This window comes from Triticum aestivum, chromosome 5A, assembly GCF_018294505.1.
Source record: "Triticum aestivum cultivar Chinese Spring chromosome 5A, IWGSC CS RefSeq v2.1, whole genome shotgun sequence".
NCBI classification, from domain to species: Eukaryota; Viridiplantae; Streptophyta; class Magnoliopsida; order Poales; family Poaceae; genus Triticum; species Triticum aestivum.
In genome coordinates, this window is record NC_057806.1 from 412,223,727 (window position 1) to 412,240,222 (window position 16,496).

Consider the following 16,496-nt stretch of genomic DNA (forward strand, 5'->3'; position numbering starts at 1 on the left):
TCATGCCGAAGGAGATCACACAAGCCCTGAGCATATCTTCAAGAATCTGGTTGACACACTTGACTTGACCGCTAGTTTGAGGATGGAAAGTTGTGCTGAAGCGGATGTTCGTGCCCATGGCCTTCTGAAAAGAATCCCAAAACTTCGAGGTAAAGATGCTGCCACGGTCTGAAGATATCACTTGTGGAATACCATGTAGAGAGACAATACGAGAGGTATAGAGTTCCGCCAATTGAGCTGCAGTGATCGACTCTTTGATAGGCAGAAAGTGAGCCACTTTGGTGAGTTTGTCGATGACAACGAATATAGCATCATTGCCATGCTTGGACTTTGGAAACCCAGTCACGAAGTCCATTTCAATGTGGTCAAACTTCCATTCTGGAATGGCAAGAGGTTGGAGGAGACCTGCTGGCCTTTGGTGTTCTGCCTTCACTCTTCTGCAGACATCACATTCATTCACGAATTGAGCGATCTCGCGCTTCATTCGAGTCCACCAATAAGCTTGCTTAAGGTCCTGATACATCTTCGTGCTCCCAGGGTGGATGGAGAGGAGAGAATTGTGAGCCTCGTTCATGATCACTTTACGAAGGTCACCTTTGGGTACAACAATACGATCCTCGAAGAAGAGAGTGTCCTTGTCATCAAGGCGGTAGCACTTGTACTTGGACTGACTCTTGGCAATCCCAATCTTCACCTTTTTCACCATAGCATCAAGAAGCTGGGCTTGGCGAATCTTGTCTTCTAAGGTAGGAGAGACTAGAAGGTTGGCGAGGAATCCTTGAGGAACAACTTGCAGATTAAGTTTGCGGAAAGCTTCACAAAGCTCGGGTTGATAAGGCTTGAGAATCAGACTGTTACAATAAGCCTTTCTGCTCAATGCGTCAGCAATCACATTGGCCTTGCCTGGAGTATACTCAATACTCGGATTATACTCTTGAATCATTTCGACCCATCGAGTTTGCCTGAGGTTGAGATTAGGCTGAGTGAAGATGTACTTGAGACTCTTGTGATCAGTGAAAATATCCACTTTTCTTCCCAATAGAAGATGTCTCCAAGTCAAAAGAGCATGCATAACTGCCGCCAACTCGAGATCATGAGTGGGGTAGTTCTTCTCATTCGGCTTTAACTGGCGAGATGTATAAGCAACAACTTTCTTCTCTTGCATCAATACTGCGCCAAGACCTTGAAGAGAGGCATCACAAAAGACCTCGTACGGCTTGGATTCATCAGGCGGAGTCAGAACTGGTGCAGTGATCCATTTCTCTTTCAAAGTGTTGAAAGCAATGTCACACTCCGGAGACCAAACGTACTTGACGTGCTTCTGGAGAAGATTAGAGAGAGGCTTCGCGATCTTAGAAAAGTTCTCCACGAATCTTCGGCAATAGCTTACGAGACCGAAAAAACTGCGGAGTTGCTTCACGTTCTGAGGAGGTTCCCAATTCACAATTGCCGACACCTTCTCAGGATTCACGGCAATGCCCTTGGCAGAGATGATATGACCAAGATAAAGAACCTCATCAAGCGAAAATTCACACTTGGAGAACTTGGCGTAGAACTTGTGTTCTCTGAGCTTATCAAGAACCAAACGCAAGTGCTTGGCATGATCTTCCTTGTTCTTGGAGAAAACCAGAATGTCGTCGAGATAGACCAAAACAAAGTCATTGGTGTAGGCTTGAAGATAAAATTCATCATGCGAGAGAACGTCGGAGGAGCGTTGGCGAGGCCAAAAGACATGACAGTGTATTCATATGAACCAAAGCTTGTTCTGAATGATGTCTTGGGAATATCTTGCTCACGAATGCGAATCTGGTGATAACCCATGCGGAGATCAAGCTTGGAGAATACTTGGGCACCTTTGAGTTGTTCGAACAGCTCATTGATGTTGGGAAGTGGGTATATGTTCTTGATGGTCTTCTTGTTCACTGGACGGTAATCAACACAAAGTCGGTCTGTTCCATCCTTCTTCTTCACAAAAAGAACACCACAACCCCACGGAGAAGAACTAGGCCGGATGAGACCCATTTTCTCTTGAATATCGAGTTGCTTCTTCAGCTCCCTCAACTCTTCAGGTCCGAGATTGTAAGGACGTTTGCACACAGGTTCCGTGCCAGGCTCAAGATCAATAACGAATTCGACTGGCCGGTGCGGAGGCATTCCTGGAAGCTCTTCTGGAAAGACGTCTTGATGTTCGCAAATGACTGGAATTTGAGAGATAGCATCCAATTCACCCTTCTCATTGAGAGAAAACAGACGGATGGTATTATCCCGAGCGGCAAAGACAATTACATCCTCGGACGAATGAGTCAATTGAATCTGCCTGGCTGCACAATCAAGCTGAGCCTTGTGCTTAGAAAGCCAATCCATTCCAAGAATAAGATCAATATCCGAGTTACCAAGAACCATTGGAGAAGCCAGAAACTTGAAATCACCCATCAAGATAGAAATATCCGGAACCATCAAACTAGAACTCAGACGCTTAGCCGGAGAGACGACTTGCATAGCTCTGGGTAAAGCCTTAGTACTAAAATTGTTCTCCGATGCAAATGGGAATGACATGAAGGAATGCGATGCACCAGAGTCAAAAAGTACTTTTGCGGGAATATCATTAACAGGAAGGTTACCCATGATCACATCTGACGAGTCCTCTGCCTGAGCTGCATTTATCAAGTTGACCTTGGCATGCTTGGGGTTATGCTTGACCACAGTTGTACTTGCTGATCTGACAGGAGGAGGAGTAGGAAGACGCCTCTGGTTGAAACACTTGTTGGCGTAGTGACCCTTCTGTTGGCACTTGTTGCACGTGACCTCTGAAAGCGGACGGTGATACGGAGCACTCGATCTTGGAGCTTGAGACAAAGTCTTGTTCTGAAAGCCAGGGTTGGGTGGGTGGGAAGAACCGCTGCCACCTTTACTCTTTGGCTGATACGGCTGACGGAACAAAGGAGGAGGAAGCCAATACTTCTGCTGCTTGGCCACTTGAGTAGAGGAAGAAGGAGTAATATCTCTGACTCGCTTCTTGGAAGCATCACACCTCAACTGAGCAGCCTCTTGCTTCAGTGCCATGTTGTAAAACTCATCGTACCTCAAGGGTTCAAAGAGGACAAGAGCGAGCTCAATTTCTTCTCTGAGACCACCCCTGAACTGATATATCATACTCTTCTCATCAGGTACGTCCTGCTTGGCAAAGCGGGCGAGCTTCTGAAACAACTTGTTGTAGTCATAGACAGACAAAGAGCCTTGCTTCAGATTGCGGAATTCCTCACGCTTGCTTTCAACCACGCTCTGGGGAATATGATGAGCTCGGAAATATCAACGGAAATCATCCCAAGTGATAACACGTCCACCTCTGGAATCCTTGTACTGCTGGAACCATTCTGCAGCTTGACCTTTGAGTTGGAAGGAAGCGAACTTGACAAAGTCCTCAGGCCTGACGTTACTGCACTCGAAATGCTTGCACAGATCCACAAGCCAATCGTCAGCATCGGTTGCCTCAACACAATTGCTGAAAGTCTTTGGCCCGTTAGCAAGGAACTGGTTGAGTGTAGCAAAGTGACTCTGATTGCTGCCTTGATTCCTTTGGTTGCCTTGATTGCGCTCTTGAAGAATTTGCATGATCAACTGTGTGTTTGCATTGGTTGCGGCCATCACAGCTTGCCATGCCTCCGGAGGAGGTGGAGGTGGTGGCGGATCAGGATTCGGAGTCGTGCGCGTTGGAGGAGCCATCCTGAAGAGGTTGACGTCCATTAGCACAATGACAGACAAATATTGAAGCTGAATCCAACGGAATGAAAATTGCAACATATAGTATTCACATCCGAACAAATTGAACGAACGCATTCCTCTTGAAATGGTCACATATCCATAAATTGAGAAGCCACGTAGAATTAAAGGTAGAGAAATAAATCAACAAGGTGCGGATCAAGAACGAATAATCGGTAAGAAATCCCAATCTCAAACCAATATCCGTGGAAGAAGAACTAGAGCTACAAGAATTCCCACCTATGAAACTCCCGAACCTTTCCGGTTATGCAATCAGGTGTTGGGGATACAGGGGAAGCATAATATCTCACCCAAACTAGCAAATCCTACATCCAGTTGTATCCATCCTTCAACACATAACCAAGAAAAACTTCGGAAACCATCTACCTCAACCTTGGAAAAGCATCCGTTATACAAGTTATGGCGATAGTCCCGAACTCCCGCCCCAGTACTGGGTGGCGTCGAGGTTATCTCACCAACGAACTGCATAAAAGAGATTTTCGATGTCGGCGTACTAGACTCAGGTATTCCAGAATTGCAACGATAAGATTATGATGACAACACCTTAGAGCTCAACTCCCCGGGACACTTCCACTAAACCCCTGACAGGAGGCACCAAGACAATGTTCTCATCATAAAACCATCGGAACGATTCCAAGATACCCGCGTGATCCTAAAAAAATTTTAGTGAAATTTGAGAAGAGAAGAGTCAAAACTCTACGTCAGGATGCCTTACCAGAGCGATGAGTAGACTGGGAAGTAAAAAGAATTCCTAAGCTCTCCGATATATAATTCCTAAAGACTCAAAACATTTTTCTAGACACAACTCGGCCGCTAAAAACGATCAAGCAATGGGGGCTCCTAAGGTCGGGGAAGGCTCTGATTAACAACTTGTAATACCCTCGATGCGACTATAGCTCCCACGTGTCGAGGCACGACTTAGAGATATAATCGCATCGAAGGCATATGTCGCAAGTTAGGCAATCTTCACAACATCCTATGTAATATAAATAATAAAGGGGAGATAACATAGTTGGCTTACACTCGCCACGTCAATCAAGTACATAAATAACATTACATCATCCAAACACTCATGGCCCGACTACGGCGCCAAAATAAAAGAGAACCCAACATGCGACAACGGTCCCAATCACCCCCAACTGGGCACCACTACTGATCATCGGAAAAGGAAACATAGTAACGTTGAGAGTCTTCATCGAACTCCCACTTGAGCTCATACGCGTCTCCTGGAGCGGAATCATCAGGCCCTGCATCTGGTGTAATAGTAATCTGTGAGCCATAGGGACTCAGCAATCTCGCACCCTCGCGATCAAGACTATTTAAGCTTATAGGTATGGCAAGGTAAATATAAGTGGAGCTGCAGCAAGCGACTAGCAGGTATGGTGGCTAACTTATACGCAGAAGAGAGCGAGAAGAGGAGGCAAGCGCGAGCGAGAAACTAGAGAATAACCTGCGCAAACATTACTCCAACACCGTGTCCACTTCCCGAACTCCACTGAGAAGAGGCCATCACGGTAACACACTCAGTTGATTCATTTTAATTAAGTTAAGGTTCAAGTTATCTACAACCGGACATTAACAAATTCCCATCTGCCCATAACCGCGGGCACGGCTTTTGAAAGTTCAAATCCCTGCAGGGGAGTCCCAACTTAGCCCATGACAAGCTCTCACGGTCAACGAAGGAATAGAACTCCTCCCAAGACGTTCCGATCAGACTCGGTATCTCGGTAATTCAAGACACTTAGACAGGTTAAAACAAGACCAGCAACACCGCCCGAATGTGCCGACAAATCCCGATAGGAGCTGCACATATCTCGTTCTCAGGGCACACTCAGATGAGACTAGCTACGAGTAAAACCAACCCTCAAGTTTCCCCGAGGTGGCCCCGCAGGCAGCTCAGTTCGGACCAACACTCAGAAGAGCACTGGCCCGGGGGGTTAAAAATAAGATGACCCTTGAGTCTGCAGAACCCAAGGGAAAGAAAAGGCTAGGTGGAAAATGGTAAAACCAAGGTTGGGCATTGCTGGAAAAGATTTAATCAAGGCGAAATATCAAGGGGTTCCCATTATAACCCAACCGCGTAAGGAACGCAAAAATCCGGGAACATAACACCGATATGACGGAAACTAGGGCGGCAAGAGTGGAACAAAACACTAGGCGAGAGGCCGAGCCTTCCACCCTTTACCAAGTATATAGATGCATTAAGATAGCATGATAATATAATGATATCCCAACAAGTAAATAAATGTTCCAACAAGGAACGGCCTCCAATCTTCACCTGCAACTAGCAACGCTATAAGAGGGGTTGAGCAAAGCCGTAACATAGCCAATCAACGGTTTGCTAGGACAATGGTGGGTTAGAGGTTTGACATGGCAAATTGGGAGGCTTGCAAGCAAATGGTAGGCATCGTAGCATTGGCATAACAAAAGAGCGAGCAAACTAGCATAGCAAAGATAGTAGTGATTTCGAGGGTATGATCATCTTGCCTGCACAGTTGTCAGAGTTGACTGGATCCTCAAAAGCAAACTCAACGGGCTCCTCATTAGCGAACTCGTCTCCCAGCTCTACCCAAACAAGACAAACAAGCAACAAGGATACAATCAACCACATGCAAACTCAAACAACACAATGCAAAGATGATATGCTATGCGGGATGCGATGCGGGATGCAAAATACAAGATATGACAGGAATTGCATGAACCTGGCCTCAACTTGGAAATCCAAGGGTGCCACTGAAAAGATGAGATGAAATCGCTTGAAAACGATATAAAGAACGCCGGAATCGGAGTTACAGTTTGGAAATGGCAAGCGATCCAAAAATGACACCGGTCTGCGATTTACAGCAAGTAGCCAACTAAATGCAATGAGATGAACATGCTACAGCACCCAAACATGACAACAAAATACATGGCATGGATGCACACAAGATGCTTAACAAAAGTCTAGCACTGAGCCACGGCCAATTAATCCATTAACAGGTTCAAACAAGCATGGCAAAAATGCATATGGCAAAATATGTCAGACTTAGTGAAATCAACACTTGTCTGGAATTTCAGATCAGGTAGCCCTTTTCGGAGCAACAAAACTACATACTACAGGATCTGAACATGGCAAAGTAAAGCATGGCATAGAGCTACTCAAAGAGCTTAACAAAAGTCCCTTAGTGACCTTGAGCCAAAAGGGGTCAGAAAATACAATTGCAAGCGTGTGAACATAGCAAAAACATAATCAGTTTTCAGACTTAGTGAAAACTGACACATGAATATAACCCAAGTAGGCATGTTTACGAGCTCGATGCACTCACTACAGAGCAAGTCATGGCAAGACAAGCATACATCCATCAAGAAGGCACAAAATGCAAGTTAGACATGGCAAGAACAATGGCATAGCAAGCACGGATCAACTACAACAACATCGGCAAAATTGCAAACAAGTTGACAATCTGCCCAGATTCACGAAGTAGCAAAAGTAGAGCTCGATGGACTCAAGCTAGGATGCTCCATAAATGCAAACAAAGACATGGATGGATAGAGCACTACAAGATTAACAAAACTCTCTTACTGATCATCCTCAAAAGAGGCACGGATCACTAGGAAACAACAAGAACATAAGGCATCATGAAATAAATAGCTCCAGGACTTAGTGAAATCACTCAGTCCCTGAAAACAGAATTAGCAAGTGCACCACTTTGCAAGCTTGCACAAGTCACCACACACATCCTAAAAATACATGGGTTGCACCTCTGGAGAGATGACAAAACCCTTAACAAAACACATGTAGAGCATCAGGGCATACCATGCACACAATAATCATGGCAAAAATGACAAAAGTGCTAAACGGAGTAGCAGATCTGACAATTAACTCAAGTAGCCCTCTTCTAACAGCATTTCGGGTATCAAGATGAGCTCAAATGAAAATGATGCAATGGAATGAAATGATGTACTCTCTGAGCTGAACATTTTGATATGCTATATGTATGAATCGGAACTACGGATGCAAAGTTACAGAGCTACAAACATGGGCATATGGATTAAGAATATCAGGGACTTGGTAAAAAAACAACCCCAGATCTAGGGTTTGACCGGCACGGAATCCGAGGCGGGGCCGGCGCGCACTGTTCACGCCGGAGTTCGTCGCCGACGTCGCCGAAGTGGAGAGGAGAGGCCGGGCCGGGGCCGGCGGTGGCGGCGGCGGCCGGAGGCGGCGGCCGAGCGAGGCGGCGGCGGCGCGAGGCGGCGGCGGCGCGGGGTGGCGGCGGCGGCGGTGGCGGCGGCGCGAGGTGGCGGAGTGGGGCGGTGTGAGGCGGCGGCCGGGAGGTGGCGGCGCGGCGGCTCGGGCCGCGGGGGCCCTCCCTGGGCCTGGCGGGCCGCGGCGGCGGGGACGGCGGCTGTGGCCACGTGGCGGCGCGGGAGAGCTGGGCACGGCGGAGCGGACGCGTCCGGTCCGTCCCGGACACGTCCAGCGGCGGCGGTGGATGGATCTAGGGTTAGGGGGAAGAGTGGAACCGCGAATTTGAAGGAGGGGGTCTATATATAGGCATAGAGGGAGTTAGGAGAGTCCAAATGAGGTGCGGCTTTTGGCCACGCGATCGTGATTGAACGATCTAGATGATGGAGCAGAGTTAGGTGGGTTTGGGGCCAAAATGGAGGGGTGTTGGGCTGCAACACACACGAGGCCTTTTCGGTCCCTCGGTTAACCGTTGGAGTATCAAACGAAGTCCAAATGATACGAAACTTGACAGGTGGTCTATCGGTAGTAAACCAAGGCCACTTGGCAAGTCTCGGTCCAATCCGGAAATGTTTAATCCCCATACACGAAAGAAGGCTAGAAATGACCACCGGAGGGGAACGAAGCGCCGGAATGCAAAACGGACAACGGGAAAAATGCTCGAATGCCTGAGACGAGCACGTATGCAAATGCAATGCACATGATGACATGATATGAGATGCATGACAACGATAACAACACACGGAGACAAAAACCCGAACCCGAGGAAATAAATATAACTTAACGCCGGAAACGGCAAGAGTTGGAGTACAAATAGGGAAAGTTACATCCTGGGTGTTACAGGAACTCTCAATGAAAGCACCTATGTCGGTGTCAAAACCGGCGGATCTCGGGTAGGGGGTCCCAAACTGTGCGTCTAAGGCGGATGGTAACAGGAGCCAGGGGACACGATGTTTACCCAGGTTCGGGCCCTCTTGATGGAGGTAATACCCTACGTCCCGCTTGATTGTTCTTGATGATATGAGTATTACAAGAGTTGATCTACCACGAGATCGTAGAGGCTAAACCCTAGAAGCTAGCCTATGGTATGATGGTTTGTTGTCCTACAGACTAAACCCTCCGGTTTATATAGACACCGGAGGGGGCTAGGGTTACACAAAGTCGGTTACAAGGGAGGAGATCTACACATCCGTATTGCCTAGCTTGCCTTCCATGCCAAGGAGAGTCCCATCCGAACACAGGACGAAGTCTTCAATCTTGTATCTTCATAGCCCAACAGTCCAGCCAAAGGATATAGTCCGGCTGTCCGGAGACCCCCAAATCCAGGACTCCCTCAGCCGGCCCTAGGAGGGGGCGCGCCATGAGGGGAGTCCTACTTGGACTCCTAGTCCATGAGTCCAAGTAGGATCCCCCCCTTTCCTAGTCCAAGTAGGAGAAGAAGGGAAAGAGGAGAGAAGAGAAGGAAGGAGGGGGCGCCGCCCCATCCCCTTGTCCAATTCGGGCTGGGCAAGGGGGGCGCCACCTATGGCCGGCCCTCTCTCTTCTCCAACTAAGGCCCATTGTGGCCCATTAATCCCCCGGGGGTTTCCGGTAACCCTCCGGTACTTCGGAAAATGCCCGAACCTATCTGAAACCATTCCGGTGTCCCAACATAACCTTCCAATATATCAATCTTTATGTCTCGACCATTTCAAGACTCCTCGTCATGTCAGTGATCTCATCTGGGACTCCGAACAAACTTTGGTTCATCAAAACACAAAACTCATAATACAAATCGTCATCGAACGTTAAGCGTGCGGACCCTACAGGTTCGAGAACTATATAGACATGACTGAGACACATCTCCGGTCAATAACCAATAACGGAACCTGGATTCTCATATTGGTTCCTACATATTCTACGAAGATCTTTATCGGTCAAACCGCATAACAACATACGTTGTTTCTTTTGTCATCGGTATGTTACTTGCCCGAGATTTGATCGTTGGTATCATCATACCTAGTTTAATCTGGTTTTTGGCAAGTCTCTTTACTCGTTCCGTAATGCATCATCCCGTGGCTAACTCATTAGACACATTGCTTGCAAGGCTCATAGTGATGTGCATTACCGAGAGGGCCCAGAGATACCTCTCTGATACACAGAGTGACAATTCTTAATCTTGAACTATGCCAACTCAACAAACACCATCAGAGACACCTATAGAGCATCTTTATAATCACCCAGTTACGTTGTGACGTTTGATAGCACACAAGGTGTTCCTTCGGTATTCGGGAGTTGCATAATCTCATACTCTGAGGAACATGTATAAGTCATGAAGAAAGCAATAGTAGAAAAACTAAATGAACATTATGCTAAGCTAACGGATGGGTCTTGTCCATCACATCATTCTCTAATGATGTGATCCCGTTCATCAAATGACAACACATGTCTATGGCTAGGAAACTTAACCATCTTTGATTAACGAGCTAGTCAAGTAGAGGCATACTAGGGACACTATGCTTGTCTATGTATTCACACATGTACTAAGTTTTCGGTTAATACAATTCTAGCATGAATAATAAACATTTATCATAGTATAAGGAAATATAAATAACAACTTTATTATTGCCTCTAGGGCATATTTCCTTCACCCACGTCATGTGAAAGCTAACCAGAGCCACATCCAGACAAAGCCTGCCAGAACACCCCGCACACGCACCCCCGAGCATCCTGATCCCGCAACCGTCACGCATTGGATGAGCAGTCGCCTGCCACTGCACCGACGAGAGCCGCATGCGCCGTCGTTCAGCACACCCGTTGCCGCGCCGAAGGGCCCTACGCCAGCCCAACGCCCCCGCCCAAGTTGTCGTCCCGCGCCAGCCCGTCCAGAGCAGAGAGAAGCCACGACCGTGCCGCCACCTACGTCGGTCAAGCTTTGCCCAGCAGCGCCTCGCGGGGAGGTGGGTCGGCGGCGCGCTAGGAGTTGCCCTCGGTCGCCCGTGGGGACGACACGCGGGTGGGAAATGTTTGTTCGATTCTAGGTTTCGGTGTTTTGGACCCATCGTGTTATTAAAATTTGGACCCCAATAGCCAGCGAACGTTGGCCGTGAGGGGTGGCATTTGTGAATGTTTTTCTTGGCAGTTTCTTCAAAGGTACATGGCAATTCATTTTCAGACATATGGCAGTTTCTGGAAAGAAGGAAATTTTGCGGCAAAAATGTGCAAAAATTGCCATTTTTTACCATCTAAAAATGTCATAAAAACGTTTTTTTGCCATCCTCCTCCCGGGAAACGTTCGCGAGTTAATATTTTCGTAAAAATTTCAATCTGGTTTCGTATAAACTAGAAGCATTGGGCGCGCTTTGCTGCGTCATTTGTGTTGTTGGGTTTCTTAAAACAATTACTCTATTTCAAAATATGAGGTATATTACTTTTTTTGAAAAATCAAACATTTTAAGTTTCATCAAATTTGTAGAGAAAAATACCTAATCGGTATGATTAGATTCATCATGAAATGAATTTTCATTTTCATGTTTGTTTGTCTAGTATTATGGATGTTGATATTTGTTGCTCTCAACTTGGTCAAGTTATAGAAATTTGACTTTCAAAACACTAATACTCCTTATATATTTTGAAACTGATGGAATATTTAGTTTGACGTGTGGGGGAGATGATGGAGTGTATTTTATTTTTATTTATAATGTGGTGATTTGCAGGGCCTTTCGTGGTGTGATATTGTGTTACCTGTTAACCAACCTTTTTTTCAGAAACGACTCTAACTTTATTCATGCTCACAATAATTACAAGCACACTAATTTGGACCTAAGATCCAAGAAAATACAAAGTAACTCCTATGATAAGAATTATAATTAATTCTCTTGAAAACACCTATATTTATGTGGTGGAAATTTCTACATGGCTGGCGCATGTACTATATTGGTGCTGCAGTATCATATGTTGGCGCTTCTTTTCCCTGTGTGGTGGGAGGGTGCGCGGGGTTAATATGTTTTTATAGGTCGGTTGTTGCTCATAGATTTGAAAAAAAAATCTATCAAAATCGTAAATCAAATCCAAAATTGAATACCTTAATTGAATGAAAGAGCTTCAAAATTAGAGAACGATGAATTAAGGACAACTCCTTGAGAAATTGTTTACACGGTCAAAATCGAATGACCCAATTCTAAATTTAAGACCTCAACTAATTATGATGCCTTAAAAATTAAGAAACATAGTGTATAGTATAACGAGAGAGTTTTTAGAAATCGTTGACTCAGTCAAAATTGGGTGACCCAATTCTAATTGAAGACCTCAATTGAATGTGGACTCTTTAAGGTGGTGTTTGGTTCTCTAGTCCTAGGACTTTTTCTATTCCCTAGGACTTTTTAAAAAAGACTTTCAAGGAGGTGCTTCTAAGGACTTTTAGCAAAAAGTCCCAAAAAAGTCCCACCATATTTGGTTTGCTGAGGAATTTTTCTAGTCCCAACACAAAAAAGTCTCTGGAACCAAACAACCCCTAAAACTAGTGAGCATAGTGATATAGAGGACTAGATCAACCTCTTTTTAAAATGAGGTCCTTCCCGGCAGAGGGGGTGGGGGGTTTATTTTTCTTGGGGTATCTCCAACAGTTGTAAGATAGGTGTTGATAAATTTGCCACCTAGAACATATTGATGATGTGGCATGTATTAAAGTAGATTAATCAACAACCTTTGCACAAGCTCTAAAATGAAATAGAGAGTAATCATATTTATTTTCTCACCATCTATTGGATAGCTTATATATAACCCATTAGAATAGTTGTATGATAGCTTGTTGATTGATGACATGAACATTTTGCCAACAAGACAAACATACAAACTGTTAAAGATGCCCTTAGACGAGTGCGTTTACCAAAGAATTTTACAACGAATACTTGTGCAACGTTTTCCCCGGAGTTCTGATCCACGGCATAACTGCGAACACTGCGGTGAGGTCTGCATCTCAAGGAATCAAACTGGCCAGACATTTAAACCTGACGCAATAAACCCGGCACTTCATCACGCTGCTTCATAAAAACCCGCGCAGGTCGTAGACAGTCAGTTGGATTGCGTGCTATACTACCTGCCCGTGTGACTGCGATATCATCAATATAATTACTCATACACTACCACGGAATAATAGAGTAGCCAATTGAGTCAGAGTTTGCTCTGCCTCCTGCTAGTGCAAATGCAACAATGCCTATCTCGGGTGATCAGATCATGTGGGCGCCATATGGTTGGACTTGGGAGACGGGGGGTTGGTGACGGGGACAGCTTGCCGCAACTGGTCGCTCTAGGATTAGGGTCCCGAAATACCAAACCTTGGATGCATTTAGCAGGACGACCCCGTGATTGCAGCAGGTTTTTGTAGCGGTGTCAGAATTTATCTACTGTTATTACCGAACCACCAGCACGTTTCTTCTTACACACCACAAGTTTATCCCAAATTCTACGAACAATCACTGGTAAGTGGGTCCGACCGTCGATCCAATTATGTTCGTGCGATCGTGTACATAGCAGCTCTCTCTGTCCAGGCAGGAGCCACACAATCGTGTACCTCGCCTGCAGCGGCCAGTTTCCTCTATCGGCCGCGAGCGCGCGAACGACCGAACTTTCCCTCCCTCACGGGCACAGCGTCTGACATGAACGAGGGGCACGCACAGCGTCATGTAGCGCTCCAGAATCTTTCCTAGCCGGTGAACGTTGCCCCGGAATCCCTGACAGCACCAGCGGCTCGTGCCCACCCGGCCACCCACCCGGTACGCTTGCCTCCCCCTTCGGACGCGCCATGCATGTGCCGCCACTGGCGCTGGAGCCCGGCATCGTACCTCCTACGCCGCGCGCAACAGTGCGTTCCACCGATGAAAATGGCGCGAGATCACGAGCTCCTCGTCTTTATCCCCCGTGAAAGCTACGGCTACGAGCCTACGACGAGGTTGCTACTGCAACACGAGCGGCCATGTACATGCATGCGACAGTGATGGGACTAGGAGCAAGCCGGAATTTTAACGTCGTTGAATTGATCATCAATGGCAGGTGCGGATGGTCCAAGGAGACAACAATAAACGCTAAGCTAGCTACTCGCCCCCGAATGGCGGATGGGGCAGGGCGGGAGTACAATGCGCGCGTGAGTCCGCGGGCGAAACCTTCGTGACAACAATGGGGGAATAAATTCCGACCGGTTTCCACCGCACACGGCACAGCGCGGTCACCCTGGCAAGCACGCACGGCGCCTAGCCCGCCTATGTACATCCCCTGTCATCCTCGGTGCCGGAACGCCGGAGCCGTGCCGCGACGGGCTGGCGCGCCGGCCGCGCGGGATCACATGACGACGTCGGAGCGGTGGCCGCGCCCTCCGCGGCGGTGCCGGCGGTCGCCGCCGTACTTCATACCGTCCGGGCCGAACAAGCGCGGGAGTGCGGCGGTGTCGCACTCTGACAGGGCGACCGGGTACCGGCGGCGGTCGTGGCAGTAGGAGTAGGACATCTGGCCGCGCCTGAAAGCCGACATCGCCGCGCGCTGCTCGGCGGACAAGGCGGCGGCGACAGGCTCGTACCAGGGCGTGCCGCACGCTGCCGTCGCGGAGTGATCGATGGGGTTGACGGGGCAGCCCTCGAGGACGAGGTCGCCGAACTGGGCGACGAACGGCGCGTACTTGTAGTTGGCCCTGTAGCGGCCGCCGAGGGTGGCCCAGGCGGAGCCGTCCCAGATGGTGGCGTAGAGGGACATGGGCTTGGAGGGGAACGCCGCGCCCATGGCCTCCGTCCTCACCACCTCCCTGATCGGGGTCTCATCCACGTAGAATCTGCAGCCAGCACACAAATGTCAGTGCAGTTCACAAAAAGAGAAACCACAAATTATAAATTGTTTTGTTCTATATATTTCTTTATGTGCAGAAAGAAACGTCATCGATTCTTTTGGTAAAAGAATCCAGGCAATGCGCATTGAAACAGGCGCAAAGATCTCGGAATGACCCAAATTTGCAAGGTCAGAAGGGTGGTGACACAAGCAGCGGGCAGAGCAAGAAAAACGCCAAAAAGGTCTGTGCCTGGCTCTCCCCACGAGCGCTCAGGAATCCAACTTCCAAATCCACACCAGGAATATCATCATAACAGATGGAAATGAGAGAAGCAGAGGAATGACAGTGGAACGCAGATGGGGAAGAATGGGATGCTGGCTCACATGATGCGGTGTTGGGTCCAGAGGATGGAGTAGTGGTGGAAGTCGTCCGTGGGGTCGAAGGGGAGGTCGTAGCGCTCCTCCCGGCCGGCGCCGGTGCTGCCGTTGCCGTACACGTTGGTCTGCACCCGCCAGTCGCGCCCGCGCACGTTGCCCAGGAACTCGAAGTCCAGCTCGTCGTGGGTCTTCTCGTACGCGTCGGCGTTCGACAGCTGCATGCGAAAACACAAACAAGCATCTTCTTTAGCTTCGGATCAGCATGTTCTTGAACTGATTTGCTGGTAAGATGCACAGCAGGGAGAGTAGCGAGGAAACACTGAACGTACGTAGAATGCAACGACGACGCCGGCGGCATAGTCGGCAGGGAGCTTCACGGCGGCGCTGAAGAAGCCGTGGAGGAACAGGTCCTGGGAGGCGAACCCGGAGCCTGCACAAAGAGGAAGACGAAGACAAGTTTTGTGAACAACACCCTGAAGTTGGCAAAATCACAGAACCGCCCTCCTGCCGCCGAGGAGGCCGAAGAGGAGGGACCCGTTCGTGAAACAAACAAGTGCAATGCGCACCCGCATATTATATCAAAATCGCATAAACGCGGCCGCTAAAGCCGGGGAGCACTCACCGGTGGACTCGTCGAGGGCGAGGTGGACGCGCTTGCCCTCGCGGCGGAGGGCGAGGTTGCCACTGCCGAAGAGCTGGGTGTAGCCCTCGTCAAAGGCCATGGACCGCACGACGCCGTGGAGCGGCGCCGGCTGCCTGGCCTCGCCGCCGCGGCCGAGCAGGACGACCGCGGCGACGAGGACGGGGAGGAGGTGGGCGAGCCGCGGCGACGGAGGAGGACACGATGAGCTGGACGCCATCTCCACACCTCGCTCTCCACTCTGCTCTGAGCTCGGCTCTGCCTCTCTCTGCGCAACGCGGCCGTGATAGGTGCGATTTTATTGTGATGGGCTCCGTCCAGTCTCTCTCTCTCTCTCTCTCTCTCCTGCTGTGTGAGCGCCTTTTTCTCGGGCCGTGAGCTCCTGCAGTATTGTTCGGCGATTTGAATTAGTCCTCGTGTTCGGGCCCAGCGTCCGGTGTCTTGGATTCCTGGCAGGGCGGGCCCCTACTGTGCGCACACCAACGTTGCAAAATTGCATGTCTTCTTTCTTCGTTATAATTAATAAAAAGAAATGAAAATCGTACTGGTAGTAGGAGAACTACCTACGGCATTTTGGAGGACGATCGATGGAGCGATGGAAGTCGTTTATATTTTTAGGACTCCTTTGATTCATAAGGTACAAAGATCGTAGAAATAGGAAAGTCATAGAAAATGAGA

The 16,496-nt window shown here is 48.4% G+C and overlaps 1 protein-coding gene across 1 annotated transcript; it reads right to left on the reverse strand.

Annotated features, from left to right (window-relative positions):
* Positions 1 to 14,002: 14,002 nt before the first annotated feature.
* LOC123103676 (probable xyloglucan endotransglucosylase/hydrolase protein 27) lies at positions 14,003 to 16,136 on the reverse strand. The gene is made up of 4 exons (XM_044525342.1): positions 15,801 to 16,136; positions 15,508 to 15,608; positions 15,185 to 15,393; positions 14,003 to 14,807 (listed from the first exon to the last, which is right to left on the reverse strand). Exons 1-4 carry the CDS (start codon positions 16,036 to 16,038, stop codon positions 14,324 to 14,326), a joined length of 1,032 nt encoding a protein of 343 aa, XP_044381277.1. The 5' UTR covers positions 16,039 to 16,136; the 3' UTR covers positions 14,003 to 14,323.
* Positions 16,137 to 16,496: the final 360 nt, after the last annotated feature.